Source organism: Perca fluviatilis, chromosome 10 (genome assembly GCF_010015445.1).
Source record: "Perca fluviatilis chromosome 10, GENO_Pfluv_1.0, whole genome shotgun sequence".
In the NCBI taxonomy this organism is placed as follows: Eukaryota; Metazoa; Chordata; class Actinopteri; order Perciformes; family Percidae; genus Perca; species Perca fluviatilis.
Window position 1 is genome coordinate 39,404,492 of NC_053121.1, and position 27,389 is coordinate 39,431,880.

General features: G+C 44.3%; 2 protein-coding genes across 2 annotated transcripts in view; both read left to right on the forward strand.

Annotated features, from left to right (window-relative positions):
• Positions 1–5,749: 5,749 nt before the first annotated feature.
• Positions 5,750–21,915, forward strand: LOC120566843 (cytochrome c oxidase assembly protein COX18, mitochondrial; the record flags this gene model as incomplete). Its single annotated transcript, XM_039813503.1, is given in 8 exon segments — positions 5,750–6,031; positions 6,201–6,336; positions 11,118–11,761; positions 13,718–13,818; positions 13,899–14,053; positions 17,716–17,831; positions 17,911–18,018; positions 21,237–21,915. Coding segments are annotated over 6 exon segments (1,275 nt in total). The 3' UTR covers positions 21,399–21,915.
• Positions 21,916–25,876: 3,961 nt separating this feature from the next.
• Positions 25,877–27,389, forward strand: part of igfbp7 (insulin-like growth factor binding protein 7) — a 10,497-nt gene continuing 8,984 nt past the window's right edge. The window contains exon 1 of the mRNA XM_039813506.1: positions 25,877–26,597. Within this exon, the coding sequence (XP_039669440.1) occupies positions 26,126–26,597 (472 nt within the window). The 5' untranslated portion in view covers positions 25,877–26,125. The remainder of the gene's footprint in view (positions 26,598–27,389) is intronic.

The following is a 27,389-nucleotide window of genomic DNA, read 5'->3' on the forward strand; positions in this document are numbered from 1 at the left end:
TCCTGCGCTTGGCGTATCTGCAGGGTGAGGAATAAAACTAATGTTTGAACAACTAAAACATGACTAAGGGCTGAACAGAAGAAACCTCTATGGAAAAAATAACTTATCAAGACGACAACTATCAAGAAGAACTTCTCAAGTGCTTTTTTTCCATCACTCTATTCTGCGTACAAAAGTTGCTAGCCGAAGTTAACTAGTTAGCATAGTTATCCAGAAGGTTCGAGCATCCTGCTAATTCAAGCGTGGTCAAACTAACCTGACCGTTTTGTGAAACTAGCTCAGTAAGTGCCATTTTTTACGCTTTTTTTTTCTTCTTTTTTCTTTCTTTTTTTATGCTTTTGCAGCATGGAAGAAGCCGGAAGATATGCATACTGTAATGCACTCTTATGCCGAAACCCCGAGTGACCAATTTGAACTAAACACTTCAACATTATCAGAGGAAACTGAGATGTGTGTGGAGCTTTCAAAGCCACCAGAAACTTCGCGAACAGCAGCCAAGAAGTCCAAGCTGCGAACCAGCGACGAAAATGACTCTGAGCCTGTGTCCAACTCACGTCTGTTAACGGTAATGGAAAGAATTGAAAAAATGCAGGAGGAATCACTCAGAAGACTTCAGTCACTAGAAATAACGGTAAAAGACAACACAAACTCCATCAAAAGCGCTACTGATGTCCTTGACTCCGTGGGAAAACAAATCGAAGACGTGACTCTTAAAGTTGTATCCCTGCAGAAAAAAGTTGACATCTTAGAAAAGGAGAATGTCATCCTCCGGACAGATGCGAATCGCGACCTGGATAAAAGAAGATGGAACCTGCGCGAGTTGCTGGCATTCCTGAGCAAACTGGAGAGAATGTTAAGAATATCATCTTCGACATTTTCAGCAAGGTCTCCCCTGACATCGCTCATCATCTGGCCTACTCCGTGGACATTGTGCACAGATTGGCCCCGCTCTGCTCAGGTGAACTCCAGCCCGTCGCATCATTGTGCAGTTCCTGTCAAGATCGCATAGGGACAAAATCTGGAGGGATGCTAGATCAGCAGCCATAATCAAGGAAAAGAAAATAAAGCTATATGAAGATCTGACTCAGGAGACTAAGGACATCAGAAACAAGCTGTGGCCGCTGGTTGAACGGCAAGGCAAGGAGGGAAGAAAGCAGGCTTCAAAGGGTCCTCTGCATATATTGACGGTAAAAAGGTCACAGCTAATCATTTGTGAATGAAGGTTGTTTTTTTACTGCTAGGCTGTCACTTTTGCAGGTGCTGTCCGAAATTTAATTTGGCCCATTCTTAAAATGGGTAAGGAAGTTGTTAATATTGTTTCATAAATATAAGTCTAGTCTATTCCGTTCTTCATATGCAAATTTCTTAGGTCATTACTGTTAATCGACAGAAAATGGCCCGTCTGTTATGTGATTTGATATACCACCAACTTTTTATTTTTATTTATTATTATTTTTATTTTAGGTAAAGAAGGGGAAGTTTAAATCGTTAAAGTACCCTTGTGTTGAAATTAACTAATAGGTTATCTTCTGGTGCTTACTCAGCATGTATACTGAATACTGAACAGGTTGGAAAACATGCCCTTGCTATTTTGACTACATAATTTGTTCCTCTACTGCAGAGTCAGTCTGCTATTAAGTGTTCATAGAGGGAAAAATTGTAATTTTCTCTAGCTATCTGTGTTTCTTTCATAATATTGTTCTATGTCTTTGTCTTTATTGTCAATTAATGTCAGGGGTCTGAAAGATAATGTGAAACGCAAGGCTTTATTTTTGTTTGCAAAGAAATACAAGGCAGATTTTTATTTTTTTCAAGAATGTCACTCAACTCCAATTGACTTTAAATTTTGGAAATCACAATGGGGGAACGACATATGGCTAGCACATGGTTCTGAACATTCGGCAGGAGTAGGAACTTTCAAACACAACTTTAAGGGACATGTTATGGTGACCGAGACAGATGTTTCAGGTCACTTCGTCAGTATGATTGTAGCCATAAACGATTTTACTATTATTATAATCAACCTCTATGGTTACCACTCCTCTCTGGAGAATAGTACACTCTTTTGAAACATTGGAAGATAAAGTATCTTACTGGTTAACCAAATATCCCAATGCTTCTCTAGTCTTAGGTGGGGATTTTAATATAGCCCTAAATAACACCATAGACAGATTCCCCCCAAGAAATTCAGTGTCTCCCAATTCAACTCTGAAATGTTTTATGGAGAAGTTTGGACTAGTTGATGTCTGAGGCAATTGTTTCCTAGTGAGCCGACAATATACTTGGTCTAATAAGGACAGATCAAGACAGTCTAGAATTGATTATTGGCTGGTTTCCAGATGCCTGATAAACAATAACAGTTTAGTTCATTTTTATAATACCCCGTTGACTGATCACAAAGCAATCTATCTATCAATATCCTTACCTGGTAGTCATACAGGCCCAAAAGCATCATTCTGGAAATTAAATAGTTCTCTTCTGAACTACAACTGGAGTCAAAGAAAAAGTTAAGGATCTTATAATAACTCACTGTAACCATGCAGAAACCCAGAAAGCTTACGGGAGGAATTGGGAACTGTTAAAATATGAGCTTGGGAAGTTTTTAGGAAGTTTTGGTGCTGATTTGGCTAAACAAAAAGAGCAAGTGAAGATGAAATTACTCTACAACTGGCATCTCTTTGTCAAAAGGAGCCCTTATCTGAATTGGAGAAGATTGACTATATGCACTTACAAAATAAACTAGATGAATTATATATAGAAAAAGCTAAGGGTGCATACATTCGATCCAGATCCAAATGGTTAGAAGAGGGTGAACAAAACTCTGCCTACTTTTTTAGATTGAAGAAAACTAGATCGCTCCTGGATACTATCGACACACTAAAAATAAATGACCAGATAGTTGATAATCCCACAGATATATCTGCCTTTTGCCACGCTTTTTACAGCGACCTATACACATCCAAATACTGTGAAGTGACAGCTGACTCATTTATAGACTCGATCAATAATCTTAAAGTTATCTCCACGAGAAGATAGGGATGCATGTGATCATAACATCTCCAATGTTGAGGTTCTGAAAGCTATTGGTAGTCTTAAAATTAATAAAAGTCCAGGGTCTGATGGTATAACCTCTGAGTTCTATAAAATGTTTGACAAAGAACTATCCCCCTTTTTACTAAATGTTTTCTCAGAAAGCATTCCGTAATGAAGCTCTTCCTACAAGTATGACTCAAGGTATCATCACCCTGATTCCAAAGCCAAATAAAGACAAAGAAAATTTAGAAAACTGGCGTCCAATTACACTACTAAATAATGATTATAAAGTGTTGGCTATCATATTTGCTAATAGAATGAAGTATGTTCTGGAGTCCATCATAGATGAATCACAATCTGATTCATGAGGAAACGTCATATTGCTAACAATGTTAGACTGATTTTGGATGTGTTAGACTATAGCCGATCTCATCAATGATAACAGTTTCCTCTTGTTTCTTGATTTCTATAAAGCTTTTGACTCTCTTGAACACGGCTTCATTTTGAAAGCTCTTGATAAATTTGGATTTGGTAATTTTTTTTGTAAAACTATTAGAACCCTGTATAAAAATGGCAATAGTGCAGTAAAATTAAAACTTGGCACATCCCCAAGGTTTAACGTGGCTCGTGGGGTTAAGCAAGGTTGCCCTATCTCACCCTACTTGTTCTTAATAGCTTCTCAACTCCTGGCTCTTCATATCTCAAACAGTGCCTTACAAGGAATCTTAATTGCAGATAGGCAGATTATAATCAGTCAACTTGCTGATGACACCACAATCTTCCTGAAGGACGCTCTCCCAAATTCCTTTATCGTTAGAACTAATCAAAGGATTCTCGAAAGCCTCTGGTCTTCATTTGAATTTAAAAAAGTGTGAACTTATGGATAAAAGATTGCTTGGTGCCCTCTATACATAACATCCCTTAGCAAAGATCAGGTTACTTATCTAGGAATTACCATAACCAAAGACCAATCTACAAGGTGCTCACTAAACTTTAGTCCTACCTTTCAGAAAACACAACGAACTGAACTCATGGTTACAAAGAGACTTATCTTTAAGAGGTAGAATCTTACTCTCAAAAGCTGAAGGTATATCCAGACTTACTTATGGTGCTCTCCTTAGCTGTAGATAGTAGTGTGTCCAAAAAAAATTGACTCAGTATTGTTCAACTTTATATGGAAAAACAGAATACACTATATTAAAAAAATCGGGTTATAATAAACTCCTAATCGATGGGGGTCTGAACTTCTTAGACTTCACTACATTAAATAACACTTTCAAAATAAACTGGATTAGACAGTTTATTAATAACCCCCATCCTTATGGAACTTTATCCCTAACTATGTTTCTCTAAAGTTGGTGGCCTGAAGTTTTTATTGATGTGCAATTACAAGATCAGCAAAATCCCAATCAAATTGTCTAATTTTCACAAGCAAATGCTTTTGGCGTAGTCTCTCATATTTAAGCATAACTTCTCACCACACAAATGCTACATTTGGAACAACGAGAACATTCTCTACAAACACCAATCTCTTTTTTTGAAAATTGGTTTAACAACAATATTACACTTGTTAGCCAACTTATTGATCCAAATGGTAAAATATATAAGTACTCTGATTTCCTAAGAAAATATCAATTTCCAGTAACAGTCAAGGAATATGCTATTATCTTTGATGCAATTCCCACGGGATTATAATGTTGTTAAAGGGTAATACTCCCCCACAACAACCATACACTCATCCAATCACATTAAGTGATACATCTGTAGGTGGTTTGTGCTTCTCAACAGAAAATCGCAGCATCAATAAGAAAATTAGAGCTTTATTCCAGTCTGACCTTGTTACTATTCCCTATTGTTGTTCCATACTGGAATGGTATTGTAGAGAATATTCCCTGGAAGAAAGTGTGGTCTTTACCTTTTAAATATCTTGTTACTAATAAAGTGAGAGAAGTTTCCGTTTAAACTAATACACAGGTTTTACCCAGCAAAATCCTTCCTTAAACGATACAAACAGGATATTGAGTCCAACTGCTCATTCTGTAATAGCACTGATGAAAATGTGTCACATCTTTTTGGAACTGTCCCCATGTTGTTAAATTCTGGTCCGAGTTCCTAAAATTCATTCACTCAGTATTAATCCCAGATTTTTCATTTTGCTTTAAGGATGTTTTCTTTGGTATGTTTGATTTTGAACCTGAACTTAAAGGTAAATACTTTATTGTAAATCTTTTATTTCTAATATGCTACATTCATACATACATAGACAAATTCAATGGTTCTAAACCATTCTTTTCTGGTTTTATGACTGAGTTTAGAAATTACATAAATTCAGTTAAGTACTGAAAACACTAAGGCAGTAAGAACTCTGGATCTATATGAGTTGTATGTGACCTCAAAGACTTATTAAGGTTTTTATTATACATATTTATCTACTTACTTCTCTGCCTACCAGCTTGTCCACTTAGGCCTTGTGACTGTGGCTGTACCCCTGTACACTGTATACCTGATGTAGTGTTGTATGTCATGTTGTCCTGTGCATTGTGTACTGTAATTGTCTGTAATGTTCTATATGTATAAATAAAAAAAAAAAAATAAAAAAAAAAAAAACGAGCTATTATCTGCTGATGCTAACTGTTAGCTCGCTGCTAGCACTAACTCACCAGTACATTATCTACTGATGCTAACTGTTAGCTCGCTGCTAGCACTAACTCACCAGTACTGGAACTTGAGCAGGGGCCCGGTGTACAGGGAGGGCTTGGCGGGTTTCCCGGGCTCCGGGGAGAGGCCGGGGCTGTCCGCTGATTGGCTGTGGTCCGCCTGCAATGCGCGCGGCGGGTTCGATCTGCCGACATAAACGTCTCGGACTGTGAGGGCCGTGAAGAGCAGCAGAGCCGCCAGCAAGCCGGCCTGGCTGTACTCCGCCATTTCTGCTGTGTATCAGCGAGCTGACGTCGCGTCACTTCCGGTCAGACCCTTCACAATAAGAGAGGAGCTGAGTGTAAATATTGGTTCTTTTTATCTTCTGGTTCAGAATTTAGTTAACATATATTTCTCATGTTATACTCATTTATTTGATTGTTTTTATAATGAGTTGTCTTAAACACGTTTTAATTACGCTCTTTTTAAACTCTTTTAACTCGTTCTTTTCTCTGTGACGTCACATTTAGCCGCCACGCGGTAGTAAACAGAGTGACGTCATATCTGTGGGACGTCCGGTGGATGGATGATTTGAAGCGACTGAAGGTGAAAGATTAAAGAATCAAATCAGCTTGGACCCGATAGAGACCCCGAAACACCTGATAGGTACGTTCTAATAACCAGTCTGTGTCTGAGTGTGTTAATATAAATATCTCTGATGTGTCCCGTCCTCTGAACACCACAGCATGGAGCTAACACGGCTACATGGCTGCATGGCTGCATGGCTGTATAGCTGTATAGCTACATGGCTACATGGCTGCATGGCTGCATGGCTGTATGGCTGTATAGCTGCATGTCTGTATGGCTGCATGGCTGTATAGCTACATGGCTGTATGGCTGCATGGCTGTATAGCTACATGGCTGCATGGCTGCATGTCTGCATGGCTGCATGTCTGCATGGCTGCATGTCTGCATGTCTGCATGTCTGCATGGCTGTATAGCTACATGGCTGTATGGCTGCATGGCTGTATAGCTACATGGCTGTATGGCTGCATGGCTGTATAGCTACATGGCTGTATGGCTGTATGGCTGCATGGCTGTATAGCTACATGGCTGCATGGCTGTATGGCTGCATGGCTGTATAGCTACATGGCTGTATGGCTGTATGGCTGCATGGCTGTATAGCTACATGGCTGCATGGCTGTATGGCTACATGGCTGTATAGCTACATGGCTGCATGGCTGCATGGCTGTATAGCTACATGTCTGCATGGCTGCATGGCTGCATGGCTGTATAGCTACATGGCTGTATGGCTGCATGGCTGTATAGCTACATGGCTGCATGGCTGTATAGCTACATGGCTGCATGGCTGTATGGCTGTATAGCTACATGTCTGTATGGCTGTATAGCTACATGTCTGCATGGCTGCATGGCTGTATAGCTACATGTCTGCATGGCTGTATAGCTACATGGCTGTATAGCTACATGTCTGCATGGCTGCATGGCTGTATAGCTACATGTCTGCATGGCTGCATGGCTGTATAGCTACATGTCTGCATGGCTGCATGGCTGTATAGCTACATGGCTGCATGGCTGCATGGCTGTATGGCTGTATAGCTACATGGCTGTATAGCTACACCCTCTCATAGAGCACCTTTCCATGCAGACTGAATCACAGGGTCAGTCCCGGTCCTGTCACTGCAAGCCTCTCATGCTTATACATCCCTTTAGGCCGGTTACACACTGGCTGCGTGGCGTGAGTGTGGCGTGTCAGCTGCGTGGTGTTTTCTACGTCTTTACACACCAGAAAGGTGTCTGACGCGGCGCTGCTGCTGCTGCTGCTGCTGCTGCTAGCCTTGTCTGGACACATGGATGTTTCCCATAAACATAAATATATACTGATCTGATTACAGCAAAGACAACGTCGGCAGTATTGACAGAATAGCTCCAGAATATTTCCTTCTGGATTGACAGGTGACATATTTAAATTACATTTAAATCAAAACCTCGAGACTTTCAAACATCAACATGTCATTTATTAAATGAAACTCTTCCAACACGCTGGCGTGTCGCGTGAAAAATAGGCGCCAGTTCTATTTCTAGCACGCATGTGTTTTCGGCGCGGCTTGAGCAGCGCCTGAGACGTTCGTGTCACGCAGGCAGTGTGCACGCTCTAACCTGTTACCGTGGGAGCCCAAATATAAACGGACACGCCACGCAGCCAGTGTGTAACCGGCCTCAGTACATTCATGTGGAGTTTTTATTTAGTATCTTTTCTTTTATTGTCCATATTATTCATGTGGATCTGTTATTTAATCATCCTGTTTATGATCTATGTATATGTTGTGTGTGATGTCTATAAGCTACTGGGACCTTGAATTTCCCCTTGGGATCAATAAAGTATCTGTCTGTCTGTCTGTCTGTCTGTCTGTCTAACACACACGCTGCAGGAAATTAATTACCATAGATGGAAAACAATGGACTTCAGTGTCCATTGATCCTTAAAAATGGACAGATTGAAGGGCATTAACCCTTACATATTTAAAGGTACACTAAGACCTCATTCGTCAGGCCGAGAGCCCCCAAATAGTGCATGTAGCTGTTCAGAGGCCGTGTCCCAGCCTTCATTTAATAGCCTGGCATAGACTCCGGCTGGGCGGAGGTGTGTGTGTGTGTGTGTGTGTGTGTGTGTGTGTGTGTGTGGGTGTGGGTGGGTGTGGGTGTGTGTGTGTGTGTGTGGGGTGGGTGTGTGTGTGTTGTTAGCTGTCCTACAGCTGTCAGTTAGCTGGGAGCTTCATGGAGACAGCTAAAGTTTATGTTAGTTGTTGGAAGTCCCTCTAGTGGACAGAACGTGTAACAACAACCACATGCTGATAGAGGCATTGACAATGCATAAGCCTGAGTAGTGTAGTACATATTGATAACAGGCTGCAATATTAGAATATTATTCAACTATAGCCTCAATAGCCTCAGTGAACTTACCAAAGCCCTCAATAAAATTCCTAGTAATAAATCTCCCGGACCAGATGGACTGCCAGCCGAGTTCTACACTTTTGGGACATATTATCACCATTATTCAACAGAGTAATCATTGAAATAAAAACTCCACCATACCCACACACATGAATACAGCAGCCATGACATTACTGTTAAAACCCAACAAAGACCCATCTCACCCCTCTAGCTACCGACCTCTCTTGCTATTGAATACAGACTTGAAAATGATCACCAAAGCACTAGCAACCAGAATAGAAACAGTAACTTCCACTTCCACACTCACACTGGTCTAAACACCCACTCACACTCATTAGAAGAATAGCTGCAGTCAAAATGAAAACCCTACCCCAGATTAACTACCTTTTTACTATGATCCCCATCACTCCTACAAACAAATGGTTCAAAACTCTCAATTCATTAACAACACAATTTTATTGGAAAAACAAAAAAAACAGAATATCACTCTCAACACTACAAAATTAAAAATCACATGGTGAGCTTGAGGCACCAAACTTCTATCATTACTTCCTGGCAAATCAATTACAGTACAGGTTAAATGGATCAATAGACATAAGCACAATTACCCATGGCTGGAACTGGAACCAAACCAATGCACAAACATCCCAATTGCAGATCTCCCCTTCCTCTCACAATCAATCAAGAAATCCAACTTCTGCCAACGCATTACCATCTATTCAACTCTGACAGCCTGGTGGAAAACAAACCAAATCACAAAATCATCACTACAGTTAAACAAATTCACCCCACTCTGGCACAACCCAGTGTTCATGTTACAGAACAAACCTTTTTGCTTCTCCACATGGGCACAAAAAGGAATCGCACACCTTCACCACCTATTTGAGAACAACCATTTCATGTCATTTAACACACTCACAGAGAAATATGGGGTTGAGAGAGAACAGTTCCTTCAATATCAACAACTTAGACTTAAAATAAAAGATAAAATCGGACTCACCAACAACACATTACAACCCTCTCAGCTCACAGAAGAACTTATGAAAATTAATAACTTCAAAAACTAACCTCCCGGCTATATACAATGATTTCCAACCTAAACACAACAATAACACTCCCAACAAACAAGTGGGAAGCTGATCTGGCCTTCTCTCCCACCCCTGATTACTGGGAACACATCTGTAAGAATACCTTCTCCATGACTGCTAGCACAAACTTGCAGCTAATACAATATAAAGTCATTCATAGGACTCACATCACCCAAAGGAAAATGTTCAAAATGGGCCTAGCAAACACAGGTATCTGTTCACAACGCACCTTAGGTAGCACAGACAACTATCTGCAAGCCATGTGGCTCTGTCAAACCAGTTCATTCATTCTGGATCACAGTCACCGAGACACTGTCCACCACCCTGAGCTACAGAATCCCATCTACTCCAACACTGTCTCCTTGGTGATATCTCCGAAATCCACATCCCGCAAAAATTCAGGAATCCGTTGTTCATTTCTCTAGCTGTCGCTAAAAAAGTAGTCCTCCAAAACTGGAAATCAAAGAATTCTTGCTACATCAATCACTGGACAAATTTAATCTCATAATCCATCTCAATGGGAAAACACACAATGCACACAGAGAGAAGCAAATATCAGCCTTTGAAGATACCTGGTCCCCATTTCTAACGTTTCTAAATGCAAGAAAAATACAACTACAAGCTGTACATTATTTATATAATTTAATTATTCTAATTTCCCCTTTTATCTTTTTTTTTCCCTTTTCATTATTTCTCCCTTACAGTTATCACTTTACTCATACACACATACACACACGAGCAACACCATCCACACTTATGCATAACATGTTTTTCCAACTCCCTTCAAACACGAAAACCGTGATCAACCAAATATGAATCGTAGATCATTCTACCCAATTATTAATAATACATCCTGGTGTTTGTCAACTGTTCTGTCCAGTCCCGTCTTGTCAGTTCTGTTAAATCCCCCCCCCCTGCCCTTATATGGATCCAGGGTCTCACTAAAACAGGGTGAATGGTCACGGTGGGGCAACCGTTAATGCACTGAATGTAATTCTAAATCTGAATGTATCATACTGTGTATAAAAAAATATAGCTCTATAATGAAAATTAAGTTGTCCTCCAAAGAGGGGGGGTGGTGGTAGGAAAAGAATTTGGGCATGGGTACTGAGAAGGCCTAAAGACCAGGGTTTCCAAGCTATGGGGTATATCTTGTATCTATAGAAAGCAATGGTATTATAGAGGAAGACTGGCAGCTCTAGTGTTTTTCTTTTTGTCTTTTAGAATGTAACCGCTATGAAACAATCAGAGAAATAGGTTTTATTTCTCTGATTCACGGTGTTGAGGGCCGATGAGTCCTGCTGAGTTTCCTTTATTTAGTTTCAACTTGTCTCTCATCCACTCTTCATGTTTCAGGACTTGTCTCTTTGTCTCTTCTTGTTTCAGGACTTGTCACCATGTTGAGCGTGGGGGGGGCAGTAAGGTACGGCGTCCTGCAGCTTCCTGTACGAGGAGTCAGTTCTGCTGTGTTCAACAGGAAGTCACCTTCATCTGGGCACACCTGTCCTGCTGGACCCCCTCCACCTGCTGGACCCCCTTCACCTGCTGGACCCCCTTCACCTGCTGGACCCCCTCTACCTGCTGGACCCCCTTCACCTGCTGGACCCCCTCCACCTGCTGGACCCCCTGAAGTCTGCTATCACGTGTTACATGTCAGGACGCTGTCAGGATTCAGGACGCTGTCAGGATTCGGGACATTTGGGACACCATCAGGGTTCAGGACACCATCAGGGTTTGGGACACCGTCAGGGTTTGGGACACCATCAGGGTTTGGGACTCTGTGCGGGGTCCAGACTCTGTGGGGAGTCCGGAGGCTCTCCGGTGGCAGGCAGGATGGCAGTGACGGTGCAGCCGGCTGGTACGGTGGCCTCTCAGACTCGGCGCCGGTCCACCTGTGTGAACACTTCCTGGTGAGCGTGCAGCAGTTGAGCGGGTTGCCGTGGTGGCTGAGCATCGTCGTGGCGACGTTGTCGGTCCGGACGCTCATCACTCTGCCGCTCGCCGCCTACCAGATGGTTGTCATCGCCAAGGTAACGAGGGAGGAAAGGGTTAACTACGACTGCAAACGTATTTTAATTATTCTCAGAAAACTGTGAAACTAATGTTTCAGCGTTAGGATCTCCTCCCCAGGTTAATCAGACCAACGAAAAACTGTGTATACACTACCGGTCAAAAGTTTTAGAACACCCCAATTTTTCCAGTTTTTTATTGAAATTCATGCAGTTCAATCTCTTATTGTACTCTGAAATGAAAGAATAGAACAAATGAACAATTTAAGTTAAAAAAGAAATCATGAAATCAATTTATAAACCAAAATGTATTCTACATGTTTGACTCATCAAAGTAGCCCCCTTTGGCAGATATAACAACTGAACACACTCGTGGCATTCTTTCTACAATGGAAATCAAATATTCTCCAGAAAGTTCTTCCCAACTCTGTTGCAGAAGTTCCCATAAATGTGTGGCACTTTTAGGTTGCTTTGCTTTCACTTTTCTGTCCAGTTCATCCCAAACCAGCTCAATGGGGTTTAAGTCTGGTGACTATGCTGGCCACTCCATGTTTTTAAGCTTACCATCTTGTTCTTTTTTGCTAAGGTAGTTCTGGTATAGCTTGGACTTCTGTTTTGGGTCATTATCTTGCTGTAGGATGAACCCCTGACCAACTAGGCACATACCAGAAGGTACTGCATGGTGCTGCTAAATGCTGTGGTAGCCGTTTTGGTTCAGGGTGCCTTTCACTCTGTACAAATCACCGACCCTGGATCCAGCAAAACCAGACCCTCACTCTTCCTCCTCCATGTTTGACAGTTGATGTCACACACTGAGGAACCGTCCTTTCGCCTACTCGACGGTGTACTAAAATCCTGCGTGATGAACAGAAGATTTCAAATTTTGATTCATCAGTCCATAGCACCTTCTTCCAGTCTTCAGTTGTCCATTGACGATGTTTCTTGGCCCAGGCAAGCCTCTTTTTCTTATTCTGACGTCTTAGCAATGGCTTTCTTGCTGCAACTCGGCCTATCAAACCTGCAGCTCCAAGTCTTCTCTTTCCAGGTGAAACTGAGACTTCTTATTACGACCACTATTAAGCTGTGCTTGAAGCTGTTGTCCTGTGAGTCGCCTATCACGCAAGCTGTTGACTCTCAGAAACTTGTCTTCTGATTCTGTTGTGGCTTTGGGTCTGCCAGACCTCTTCCTGTCAGAGTTTCCCCAGTTTCTAAGTGCCTTTTGGTGGTGAAGAATACTGTACTCACTGACACCTTGACTTTCAACTTGAATTTCCTTTTTCCCGCCATTTTTATAGCAACACACTACTTTCTGCAGTAAAATACTGTTCAAATAATGCACAGTGTGTTCCAACAATACTTTTATACAAACAGACAGAGGGGGTTGTACGTAACCCAGACCAGTGTTAACACCTGTGGGAATTGGTAGCACCAACTGTCAAAGCTTGATCAACCTCCATTGCTGCAGAACAGCTTTACATTGTTAACCCATTTCTTGTTCTCTGAAAAAGGCCTTTTTGTAAAATACTGAAATGTACATTATTTATTTAGTTTTGGGTAACATTACTTTTATTTTTAACCTCAGGCAGTTCACCACTTACCTTTGTACCATTTCAAGCTATTCATTGGACTTGAACTGCTAAAATTTCAATAAAAAACAAAAAAAATGGGGTGTTCTAAAACTTTTGACCGGTAGTGTATATAGATATACTGTATATATACCGTATATATATATATATATATAATACTTTGTAAAGTGTCATGTCATCAGGTTCAGGTCCTGTGTCCAGAGTGTTCTGGCGTCGGGGAACTTTATATTCTGCAGTTAGACGATGTTTTTACACTCAGGATATTTAACTTTCAACTCCTTAAAACTGAATGGATAAAAATAAATAGTGTCCATATACGTGATTCTGTTTGTTGTGGTGTGCGGTCTCTCCTCCATCACGGTAACCATAGTAACCCCCAGGTGATGTACAGGTGGAGGCGCTGCAGGCCGAGATCTCCGAGCTGGCGAAGAGGCTTCGATACGAAGTGTCAGTGCGAGCGCGAGAGAGAGGCTGGACGGAGAAACAGAGCCGGTAAGAAACCACACAGTCAAACATGGGTTACCAGGGTTATCCTCACAGGAAGTAGAATCAGTTGTGTTGTTTGTTCTCAGGTTCCAGTTCCAGAAGAATCTGCGTCGTCTCGTCTCTCAGCTCTACATCAGAGACAACTGTCACCCGTTCAAAGCCAGTGTTCTGGTCTGGGTTCAGCTACCGCTGTGGATCAGCCTCTCCCTGGCCCTCCGAAACCTCTCCCTCAATCAGCCCGGTAAGATACCACCCAGCCTCTCCCTCAATCAGCCCGGTAAGATACCACCCAGCCTCTCCCTCAATCAGCCCGGTAAGATACCACCCAGCCTCTCCCTCAATCAGCCCGGTAAGATACCACCCAGCCTCTCCCTCAATCAGCCCGGTAAGATACCACCCAGCCTCTCCTCAATCAGCCGGTAAGATACCACCCAGCCTCTCCCTCAATCAGCCCGGTAAGATACCACCCAGCCTCTCCCTCAATCAGCCCGGTAAGATACCACCCAGCCCTCTCTCAATCAGCCCGGTAAGATACCACCCAGCCTCTCCCTCAATCAGCCCGGTAAGATACCACCCAGCCTCTCCCTCAATCAGCCCGGTAAGATACCACCCAGCCTCTCTCTTAATCAGCCCGGTAAGATACCACCCAGCCTCTCCCTCAATCAGCCCGGTAAGATACCACCCCGCCTCTCCCTCAATCAGCCCGGTAAGATACCACCCAGCCTCTCCCTCAATCAGCCCGGTAAGATACCACCCAGCCTCTCTCAATCAGCCCGGTAAGATACCACCCAGCCTCTCTCTCAATCAGCCCGGTAAGATACCACCCAGCCTCTCTCTCAATCAGCCCGGTAAGATACCACCCAGCCTCTCTCTCAATCAGCCCGGTAAGATACCACCCAGCCTCTCTCCCTCAATCAGCCCGGTAAGATACCACCCAGCCTCTCTCTTAATCAGCCCGGTAAGATACCACCCAGCCTCTCTCCCTCAATCAGCCCGGTAAGATACCACCCAGCCTCTCTCCCTCAATCAGCCCGGTAAGATACCACCCAGCCTCTTCCCTGCATCAGCCCGGTAAGATACCACCCAGCCTCTCTCCCTCAATCAGCCCGGAAGATACCACCCAGCCTCTCTCCCTCAATCAGCCCCGTAAGATACCACCCAGCCTCTCCCTCAATCAGCCCGGTAAGATACCACCCAGCCTCTCTCTTAATCAGCCCGGTAAGATACCACCCAGCCTCTCTCTTAATCAGCCCGGTAAGATACCACCCAGCCTCTCTCCTTAATCAGCCCGGTAAGATACCACCCAGCCTCTCTCTTAATCAGCCCGGTAAGATACCACCCAGCCTCTCTCTCAATCAGCCCGGTAAGATACCACCCAGCCTCTCTCCCTCAATCAGCCCGGTAAGATACCACCCAGCCTCTCTCTTAATCAGCCCGGTAAGATACCACCCAGCCTCTCTCCCTCAATCAGCCCGGTAAGATACCACCCAGCCTCTCTCCCTCAATCAGCCCGGTAAGATACCACCCAGCCTCTCTCCCTCAATCAGCCCGGTAAGATACCACCCAGCCTCTCTCCCTCAATCAGCCCGGTAAGATACCACCCAGCCTCTCCCTCAATCAGCCCGGTAAGATACCACCCAGCTCTCTCCCTCAATCAGCCCGGGAAGATACCACCCAGCCTCTCCTCAATCAGCCCCGTAAGATACCACCCAGCCTCTCTCCCTCAATCAGCCCGGTAAGATACCACCCAGCCTCTCTCCCTCAATCAGCCCGGTAAGATACCACCCAGCCTTTCCCTCAATCAGCCCGGTAAGATACCACCCAGCCTTTCCCTCAATCAGCCCGGGTAAGATACCACCCAGCCTCTCTTAATCCCCAGCCGGTAAGATACCACCCAGCCTCTCTCTTAATCAGCCCGGTAAGATACCACCCAGCTCTCCTCAATCAGCCGGGTAAGATACCACCCAGTCTCCTATAACCCATCCTCAACAGCCCGAAGATACCACCGCCTCTCTCCCTCAATCAGCCGGTAAGATACCACCCAGCCTCTCCCTCAATCAGCCCGGTAAGATACACCCAGCCTCTCTCCCTCAATCAGCCCCGTAAGATACCACCCAGCCTCTTCCCCTCAATCAGCCCGGTAAGATACCACCCAGCTCTCTCCCTCAATCAGCCCGGTAAGATACCACACAGCTCTCTCCCTCAATCAGCCCGGTAAGATACCACCCAGCCTCTCCCTCAATCAGCCCGGTAAGATACCACCCAGCCTCTTCCCTCAATCAGCCCGGTAAGATACCACCCAGCCTCTCCCTCAATCAACCCGGTAAGATACCACCCAGCCTCTTCCCTCAATCAGCCCGTAAGATACCACCCAGCTCTCTCTTAATCAGCCCGGTAAGATACCACCCAGCCTCTCTCCCTCAATCAGCCCGGTAAGATACCACCCAGCCTCTCTCCTCAATCAGCCCGTAAGAATACCACCCAGCTCTCTCTTAATCAGCCCGGTAAGATACCACCCAGCCTCTCTCTCTCAATCAGCCCGGTAAGATACCACCCAGCCTCTCCCTCAATCAGCCGCGAAGATACCACCCAGCCTCTCCCTCAATCAGCCCGGTAAGATACCACCCAGCCTCTCTCTTAATCAGCCCGTAAGATACCACCCAGCCTCTCCCTCAATCAGCCCGTAAGATACCACCCAGCTTTTCCTCAATCAGCCCGGTAAGATACCACCCAGCCTCTCCCTCAATCAGCCCGGTAAGATACCACCCAGCCTCTCCCTCAATCAGCCCGGTAAGATACCACCCAGCTCTCTCCCCTCAATCAGCCCGGTAAGATACCACCCAGCCTCTCTCCCCCAATCAGCCCGGTAAGATACCACCCAGCCTCTCCCCTCAATCAGCCCGGTAAGATACCACCCAGCCTCTCCCTCAATCAGCCCGGTAAGATACCACCCAGCCTCTCTCCCTCAATCAGCCCGGTAAGATACCACCCAGCCTCTCCCTCAATCAGCCCGGTAAGATACCACCCAGCCTCTCTCCCTCAATCAGCCCGGTAAGATACCACCCAGCCTTCTCCCTCAATCAGCCCGGTAAGATACCACCCAGCCTCTCTCCCTCAATCAGCCCGGTAAGATACCACCCAGCCTCTCTCCCTCAATCAGCCCGGTAAGATACCACCCAGCCTCTCTCCCTCAATCAGCCCGGTAAGATACCACCCAGCCTGTGTGCAGATGTTGGGGCTGATCTGGCAGATTTGTGTGCATATGTTGGGGCTGATGTTACAGATGTTTGCAGATGTTGGGGCTGATGTTACAGATGTTTGCAGATGATGGGGCTGATGTTACAGATGTTTGCAGATGATGGGGCTGATGTTACAGATGTTGGGGCTGATGTTACAGATGTGTGTGCAGATGTTGGGGCTGATGTTACAGATGTGTGTGCTGATGTAGGGGCTGATGTTACAGATGTGTGTGCAGATGTTGGGGCTGATGAGACAGATATTTTGGCTGATACAGATGTGTGTGCAGATGTTGGAGCTGATGTGGCAGATGTTGGGGCTGATGTGGCAGATGTTGGGGCTGATGTGGCAGATGTGTTTCCAGATGTTGGGGCTGATGTGACAGATGTGTTTCCAGATGTTGGGGCTGATGTGACAGATGTTGGAGCTGATGTGGCAGATGTTGGGGCTGATGTGGCAGATGTTGGGGCTGATGTGGCAGATGTGTTTCCAGATGTTGGGGCTGACGTGACAATGTGTTTCCAGATGTTGGAACTGATGTGACAGATGTTGGGGCTGATGTGGCAGATGTTGGGGCTGATGTGGCAGATGTGTTTCCAGATGTTGGGGCTGATGTTACAGATGTGTTTCCAGATGTTGGGGCTGATGTTACAGATGTGTTTCCAGATGTTGGGGCTGATCTGGCAGTGGGAGGAGCTCTCTGGTTCCCGGACCTCACCGTTCCTGACTCCAGCTGGATGCTTCCGGTGTGTCTGGGACTCACCAACCTGCTCATCGTAGAGGTACCTGGCGTGGGCTTAGGGTTAGAGTCACCTGACCTGATGATGTCATTCAGCCTAACGCTGCTCTCTTCTTCTTCAGGTGTTTTCTCTCCAGAGAGTCAACCCGTCTCGTGTTCAGAAGATTGTGACGAACGCCGTCCGAGCGTTCTCGCTGGTGATGATTCCCATCGCTGCGACCGTTCCCTCTGTGAGTATCTGACCAGATCAGCTGATTGGTTCATTCAGAGCTTGTAGAGACAGAGCACATCTAAGTCCCGCCCCCATACAGCCAAACATTTCAGACCGTCAACATTTTAACATCACTGTACGCTGTAACGTTTTCACTGTAAAGGCGCTGAGAGCTGTTTCAATCCTCGGCTCTCTGCAGCGGGGGGGCTGCTCCGTTCTCCCCGCGACTGACGTCTGCGCACACACACACACACACACACACACACACACACACACGACACACACACACACACACACACACACACACACGAGACACACACACACGTCACACACACACGACACACACACGACACACACACACAAAACGCAGACACACACACACACACACACACACACACACACACACACACGTCACACACACACACACACACACACACACACACACACACACAACCACACACACACACGCCACACACACACGCCACACACACACGCAACACACACGTCACACACACATAACAGACACAAAACACACACACACACACCGTCACAGACACACACACACACGTCACAGACACACACACGTCACACACACACACACACATAACACACACACACGTCACACACACACACACACGTCACAGACACACATAACAGACACAGAGTGGATGCAGGAAAAACCGGAGATGAGACGACACAATGACCTAAATTGAGGACAGCTACTCCTGTTATTGTAGATCAATGATAAGTTAAAGTCCAACAAGGCTATTTTATTTATATTTTATTTATAAAGCACATTTCAGCACAAGGCAACACCAAGTGCTTTACACAAAACCTCAAACATTACAAAACAAAGAGCAAAAATAAGAATAAAAATATTAATGAATAGAAATTTAATACCATATAAGATACATAAATAAAAATCATAGTTCAGTATAACAATTAATACGAGAATAAAAATCCAAGAATAAAATGTACAGTTCCGTATTAAAATGTAATACGAGATAAAATACAAGAATAAAATTCACTGTTCAGTATAAAAAATTAACGAAAAGCATCATCAAAAAGAAAGGTCTTCAGCCATAGACCACCCAGACCACCTGAGAGGTCTGGGTGGGTCATAGTGTAGTAGACCTGTCCCAGACCACCTGACAGGTCTGGGTGGGTCACAGTGTAGCAGACCTGTCCCAGACCACCTGAGAGGTCTGGGTGGGTCATAGTGTAGCAGCAGATCAGAAATGTATTTTGGTCCTAAGCCATTTAGGGATTTATAAACTAGCAGAAGTATTTTGAAATCAATTATTTGAGGCACTGGAAGCCAGTATAAAGTCTGTAGAACTGGAGTGATGTGATCCACTTTTTTTGAGAACTCATTTATATGAATATGAATACATTTAAATGAGTCATTAAACAAAATGGCGACTCCACCTGCTTTCTTATTAAGTCTATTCTCAGTCATGAAGTTACAATTCAGAGGAGCTGACTCAATGAGTACAGTAGCACTGATATTATTGTCCAACCAAGTTTCAGTTAAAAACAAAAAAATCAAGGTTGTGCTTAATAATAAAATCATTGATTAAAAATGATTTTCCTGCCAAGGATCTGATGTTTATAGAGCAGGTGTCAGTTTGTTAAATGTATTAGCTGTCTCCTTTTTTGTGATAGACTGCAGCTGACAAGGGATGGATACTGAATTCCCTGTTTTAGCAGTGAAGTTGTTGTTCTTACATAGTGTCTCCAGACCCTTCACCAGTTTGTTTTGTCTGTTACTGATTCTGACTGGAATGATGGAGCTAGTTTGTGGAAGGAGCTGGTGTGTGGGAGTGTGCATGTGCACATGTCCACAGGATGTCATGAGTCTGTGTTTGCAGGGCATGACACAGATTCCCACGGAGCATTTGTTTCCCCGTGCACTGGCATGAATACCATCCCTCCCAAACAGCGAGCCACGTTTCCAAAATAGATGAAAATTGTCAATAAAACCTATATTGTGATTGCTACATGTAGACTGGAGCCAGGTGTTAAGTTGGAGTAGTCTGCTAAAAAGCTCTTTTCCACGACCTAGAGAGGGGAGTGGACCTGAAATAAAAATCAAACCGTATGAATGTGTCCCAGGCCAGGATATTGTGTGTGTGTGTGTGTGTGTGTGTGTGTGTGTGTGTGTGTGTGTGTGTGTGTGTGTGTGTGTGTGTGTGTGTGTGTGAGAATGTGTCCCAGGCCAGGATAGTGTGTGTGTGTGTATATGAATGTGTGTCCCAGGCCAGGATAGGAAATGAACTAACAATGTAAAGATCAACAAGCCACTGACACATATGTTCACATTTGATTCATTTATTTATTAACTTATTATTGTTTGTCTTAAACCCACCAGCCATGTTCATCTTAGACCAACATTAGCAGCATCCTGAGTCTGTTTGGTTACTATAGCAACACTCAGCCCAACTTCATTGCAACAAACATACAAAAGACATTGTAACTTTTATTGCAATTTTTTACAAAAGCTCCCCCAAAATCAGGCATTTTGGGCCGCAACAATCTCAAAAATAGGCAGTGAAATCCTGGAGGGACTGACTGGTAGATTCTGGAGGTGACAGAGTTCCAGGTTTGGGTGCAGACAGAAGAATGCAGAGTTTTCATAATTGGATATCAGATCTTAGTCTGCGAACATGTCGGGTCGAGTTTGTTCAGCGTTGGCACATTCCTGTCTCGTTCATCAGATGAAACTCTCACAGACATGTTGGGTCTGAGATCTCCCGTTTCTGCTGCAGGACACAAGTCTGTTAGCTGCTGGTCGGTTCGTGCTCAGACAGCCTTTCCTCTCTCAGCGTCTGCAGTCAGCCGTGGACTTGAACCGCTCGCTCACCCTCCATGTTTCATGCACAGTCGTAGACACACAGTTTCCCAGATTACCGCTGTCACCTGCAGACCGCTGTTAGAGATTACCGCTGTTTACAGACACTGAACATTTGTCCGAGTGTCCACAGTGTGAGAAGTCTGCCTGGCAGGATGTTTCTCTGATTCATGAGTCAGCAGAAAAAGAGTCAGTACAGCTCAGCTGTTTCCTAAAGTTAGAAGTTAGGACTCTTGTGTAAAACCCTTTTCCTATCTTCAGAACTGTTCATCTGTAAGTTTCAGCCTCAGGTGTATTACAGCCTCAGCCTCAGTCTGACTGCAACTAACAATGACTTCACATCCTTCCAAGCCTCTGATGTCACTTTGTTTCCCCCCCCCTCCCAGTCCATGGCTCTCTACTGGTTTACCTCCAGTCTGGTGGGATTCAGTCATAACCTGGTCCTTCGTTCTCCGGCCGTCCACAAACTCCTCAGACTCCAAACTCCTGGATCAGCCTCTCCGTACAGAGACCTGCTGTCTGCCTTCATCACCAAGTACTGCAGATAATACTGCAGGTACATGTTAAATACTCCTGGATCAGCCTCTCCGTACAGAGACCTGCTGTCTGCCTTCATCACCAAGTACTGCAGATACATGTTAAATACTCCTGGATCAGCCTCTCCGTACAGAGACCTGCTGTCTGCCTTCATCACCAAGTACTGCAGATAATACTGCAGGTACACGTTAAATACTCCTGGATCAGCCTCTCCGTACAGAGACCTGCTGTCTGCCTTCATCACCAAGTACTGCAGATAATACTGCAGGTACATGTTAAATACTCCTGGATCAGACTCTCCGTACAGAGACCTGCTGTCTGCCTTCATCGCCAAGTACTGCAGATAATACTGCAGGTACACGTTAAATACTTCACAGATCAGACTCTCCGTACAGAGACCTGCTGTCTGCCTTCATCACCAAGTATTGCAAGTACACACAGAGTACTGCAGATAATCACAGAGTACTGCAGGGAAACACAGAGTACTGCAGGTGTAGGCTAGTGGCTAGGGGCTAGGGGCCAAGGGCTAGGGGCTAGGGGTTAGGGGTTAGGGGCTAGGGGCCAGAGTCTAGGGGGCAGGGGCCAGGGTTATTGAACTTATTAAAGAGTGATAAAGAATTCCAGTATGAGATCATCTTCCTGTTTCTCTCTGAACTGTAATATAAGTCAAATATATCTGATATAAACGTGTATGTATATATATGTATATATATATATATATATATATATATATGTATATGTATATATGTATATGTGTATGAGTATGAGAAGATGTAAGTGTGTCTGTGAGCAGCTTCTGTTTCTGTGGGAACTAAACAGGAAGAAGAGCTGACCTCTGACTCTCAAGCATTTCCTGTTTGTTTTCCTCACAACCCTCTGTTCTGATGTTTCAATGTATTTATAATTTCTCTTATAACTCCTCAGCGATGTTTAAACATATAATAATAAAATAATAATAATAATAATAATAATAATTCCTCAGCGATGTTTCATCTGTCAGTAAATGAAAGATGTTTATGTGTTGTTTTATTTTCACATTAAACATATATAAAATATTTCTTTGTTTCGTTTGTTTAATTCATTTTCATATTTCCAGACTGAAATAAGTGATTTAATTTAATGAAATGATTATTAATATTATAAGTAATAATGGTGCGTTCAGTTCCCGGGGGGGAAACTTGGTCTGCAGTCAGGAGTTAAAGTACAAATACACCAAATGACGTACTAAGAGATATATATATATATATAAAGATAAGAGATATACAGTACAGGCCAAAAGTTTGGGCACACCTTCTCATTCAATGCGTTTTCTTTATTTTCATGACTATTTACATTGTAGATTCTCACTGAAGGCATCAAAACACGTGGAATTATGTACTTAACAAGTGTGAAATAACATGTCTTATATTCTAGTTTCTTCAAAGTAGCCACCCTTTGCTGTGATTACTGCTTTGCACACTCTTGGCATTCTCTTGATGAGCTTCAAGTGGTAGTCACCTGAAATGGTTTTCCAACAGTCTTGAAGGAGTTCCCAGAGATGCTTAGCACTTGTTGGCCCTTTTGCCTTCTCTCTGCGGTCCAGCTCACCCCAAACCATCTCGATTGGGTTCAGGTCCGGTGACTGTGGAGGCCAGGTCATCTGGCGCAGCACTCCATCACTCTCCTTCTTGGTCAAATAGCCCTTACACAGCCTGGAGGTGTGTTTGGGGTCATTGTCCTGTTGAAAAATAAATGATGGTCCAACTAAACGCAAACCGGATGGGATGGCATGTCGCTGCAGGATGCTGTGGTAGCCATGCTGGTTCAGTATGCCTTCAGTTTAGAATAAATCCCCAACAGTGTCACCAGCAAAGCACCCCCCCCCCATCACACCTCCTCCTCCATGCTTCACGGGGAACCAGGCATGAAAGCCCCCCCACACCATCACACCTCCTCCTCCATACTAACGGGGAACCAGGCCGAAAGCCCCCCACCATCACACCTCCTCCTCCATGCTTCACGGGGAACCAGGCATGAAAGCCCCCCCACCATCACACCTCCTCCTCCATGCTTCACGGGGGGAACCAGGCATGAAAGCCCCCCCACACCATCACACCTCCTCCTCCATGCTTCACAGTGGGAACCAGGCATGAAAGCCCCCCCACACCATCAGACCTCCTCCTCCATGCTTCACGGGGGGAACCAGGATGTAGAATCCATCCGTTCACCTTTTCTGTGTCGCACAAAGACACGGCGGTTGGAACCAAAGATCTCAAATTTGGACTCATCAGACCAAAGCACAGATTTCCACTAGGGCTTTGACTCCGAACTTCGTTATTTGAATATCATTCGAATATTTAAAAAAATAATGATATTTGAACGAATATTAGCCAGCCCTTAATATTCGAACCGGTTATGAGTTATTTTCTGTAAATGCGTTTGCTTGTAAACGTTGTTTTCAGTTCAGATTTCGAGGCTTTTTCACGCATTTCAAAATGTAACTACACGTCGCGGCCACGCACGTCTCTCGGCCGAGGCTCGGTAGCGGTGCATTCCCCCCTAATCCTCAAAGAAGGCAGGCTGGCCCAGGGCCAGACCAGGGTCAGACCAGGCCAGGGCCAGACCAGGGTCAGACCAGGCCAGGGCCAGACCAGCTCAGCGGCGTCTTTCTCCCGTCGCGTTCCGCTGTTTCTCCTACCTACACCGGCGCCGCACCCTGTCCCTTCTCCCCTTTCTACCTGCTGCTCAGTGCTGCTGCACATGAGGAGAGCACAGAGGGGAGGGCGGGGCTGAGAGCACAGAGGGGGGCTGCTCCTCAGTCACTCAACAGAAGAGAGAGGTGACTGTTTCGGGGCCACAGGAGAGAAATACATGGCATGCTCGCTGGACAATACTGGCGACTCTTTTTTATTTTACAGAAAGTCGCTGTCTTTTCTAAGTCGCCAGATTTGTCGCTAGTCGCTTTTGTGAAAAAAAGTCGCTAAATTGGCAACACCGCCCACACCAGCACACTAGTATAAACATCAGACCACTTACGTAGGCTACGGTGAAAGCTCACTGTTTGTGTTTAATCCAGGGTCTGACCTTTTAATTTTTTTTTTTTAAACTGAAGGCCTTTAATGGTCAAAATATTTGTTATTGTATATTTATATATCAATAAATATTTGAATATATTCGATTATTAATATTAATATACAAACGAACTTCGAATATGATTTTTGGGCAAAAGTCAAAGCCCTAATTTCCACTGGTCTAATGTCCATTCCTTGTGTTTCTTGGCCCAAACAAATCTCTTCTGCTTGTTGCCTCTCCTTAGCAGTGGTTTCCTAGCAGCTATTTGACCATGAAGGCCTGATTCAGTCTCCTCTTAACAGTTGTTCTAGAGATGTGTCTGCTGCTAGAACTCTGTGTGGCATTCATCTGGTCTCTAATCTGAGCTGCTGTTAACTTGTGATTTCTGAGGCTGGTGACTCGGATGAACTTATCCTCAGCAGCAGAGGTGACTCTTGGTCTTTCTTTCCTGGGGTGGTCCTCATGTGAGCCAGTTTCATTGTAGCGCTTGATGGTTTTTGCGACTGCACTTGGGGACACATTCAAAGTCTTCGCAATTTTCCAGACTGGCTGACCTTCATTTGTTAAAGTAATGATGGCCACCCATTTCTCTTTACTTAGCTGATTGGTTCTTGCCATAATATGAATTCTGTCCAATAGGGCTGTCGGCTGTGTATCAACCTGACTTCTGCACAACACAACTGATGGTCCCAAACCCATTAATAAGGGAAAAACTTCCACTAATTAACCCTGACAAGGCACACCTGTGAAGGTAAAACCATTTCAGGTGACTACCTCATGAAGCTCATTGAGAGAACACCAAGGGTTTGCAGCGCTATCAAAAAAGCAAAGGGTGGCTACTTTGAGAAATCTAAAATATAAGACATGTTTTCAGTTATTTCACACTTTGTTGTTAAGTAGATAATTCCAGATGTGTTCATTCATAGTTTTGATGCCTTCAGTGAGAATCTACAATGTAAATAGTCATGAAAATAAAGAAACCCATTGAATGAGAAGGTGTGTCCAAACTTTTGGCCTGTACTATATATATATATATATATATATATATATATATGCTGCTCTTCTCTGGCCTGAGGGACAGTTCAGTCTCTTATCAAGTAATAATAATAATAATATTAATGTTTCTTTCTGCACAACAGATTCCCTCCCTGACTCAACGTTTAGTGTTTTAAGGGTTTAATTCTTTTCATACAAATTACAATTTAGAAATGAAGAAGTTTCTCTACCTCCCTCTACCTCCCTCTCTCTCCCTCCCTCTCTCTCCCTCTCCCTCTCTCTCTGTCACGCTCTCTCTCTCCCTCTCTGACGCTCTCTCCCTCTCTGTCTCTCTCTCTCCCTCCGCCTCTCTATCCCTCTCTCTCTGTCTCTCTCCCTCTCTCTCTCTCTCCCTCTCTCTCCCTCTCTCCTCCCTCTGTTCACTCAGTCTGCAGATCAGAGTCAGTGTGTATACACACTCAGTCTCCCTCTCCTTCCTCTGTTCCCTCCCTCTCTCCTCCCTCTGTTCCCTCCCCCTGTTCTCTCCCTCTCTCCTCCCTCTGTTCTCTCCCTCTCTCCTCCCTCTCTCCTCCCTCTGTTTACTCAGTCACATTCAGTCACAATCACAGTCAGTGTGTTCACACAGACCCAGTCTGTACAGTTTAGTTCAGAGTAGCAGCCGTCTAGCAGCAGTTTGCCTCAGTTCTCCATCATGAAGTCTTTGAGCCTGTGTGTGTCTCTGGTTCCTGTTCTGGTTCTGGTTCTGGTCCCGGGTCTCTGGGTCCGGGTCTCTGCAGCTCCTGGTTGCGGCCCATGTGACCCGGATCAGTGCGCGGGTCTCCCGGCGGCTGGCTGCGCGGCGGGATCTGTCCGGGACTCGTGCGGCTGCTGCTCGGTGTGTGCCGCCGCCGAGGGAGAGCCGTGTGGCGGGCGCAGGGCGGCAGCACGCCGCTGTGGCGCCGGGCTGGAGTGCGTCAGAACCGACGAGGACAAGAAGATGAAGCTGGGAGATGAGGACAAGAAGAAGAAGCTGGGAGTGTGTGTCTGCAAGAGCAACTACGAAGTCTGCGGCAGCGACGCGCTGACGTACAGCAACGGCTGCGCACTGCGTAGCGCCAGCCTGGCAGCCGAGAATCAGGGCAAAGAACCAATCAGCATCCAGAACAAAGGCCGCTGCCCCACAGGTGAGTCTGACATCACACAGCTGACACTCACATATATATATATATATATATATATATATATATATATATATATATATATATATATATATATATATTAATCCATAACTTGTATCTTTCTGTAACTCCCTGGGCGGAGCTCGTCTGTCTCCATTTATCAGCGCAAAGTCAGTCACTGCAGCAACAGACCATAATAATATAACATCGTTATTTATATATTCTATATTTACAACATACTTTAATAATATAACATCTTTATTTATATATCCTACATTTAGTTTAGTTTATTAGTTTATAATGTCATGGACAGTCCCCTTTAATGAACTATACAGTAAAAGGAGCAACTTTAGCCTCAACGGCTCATTTCCAGCTGTAGTCCCCGGCCAGCTGACAATAGGCATCCTAAAATACAATGGTTAACATATTAAAATCTGTTACATTACATCTATAATAACAGCAGGCCTAAGCAAAAAGGTGTTAACACATACAGAAAAGTGGCACACAAACAGACAAGCACAGATAATGGCAATGGCATTATATCAGTCCATGCAGTTAACCCAAAACAAAGGAGACATGAGAAAGGAGAATAATCTCAAGAGGACACATTCAAAGCAAATACAATAATAATTGGCAACATACTGTAATAATATAACATCTTTATTTATATATTCTATATTTACAACATACTGTAATAATATAACATCTTTATTTATATATTCTATATTTACAACAACATTCTGTAATAATATAACATCTTTATTTATATATTTATTTATATATTCTACATTTACAACA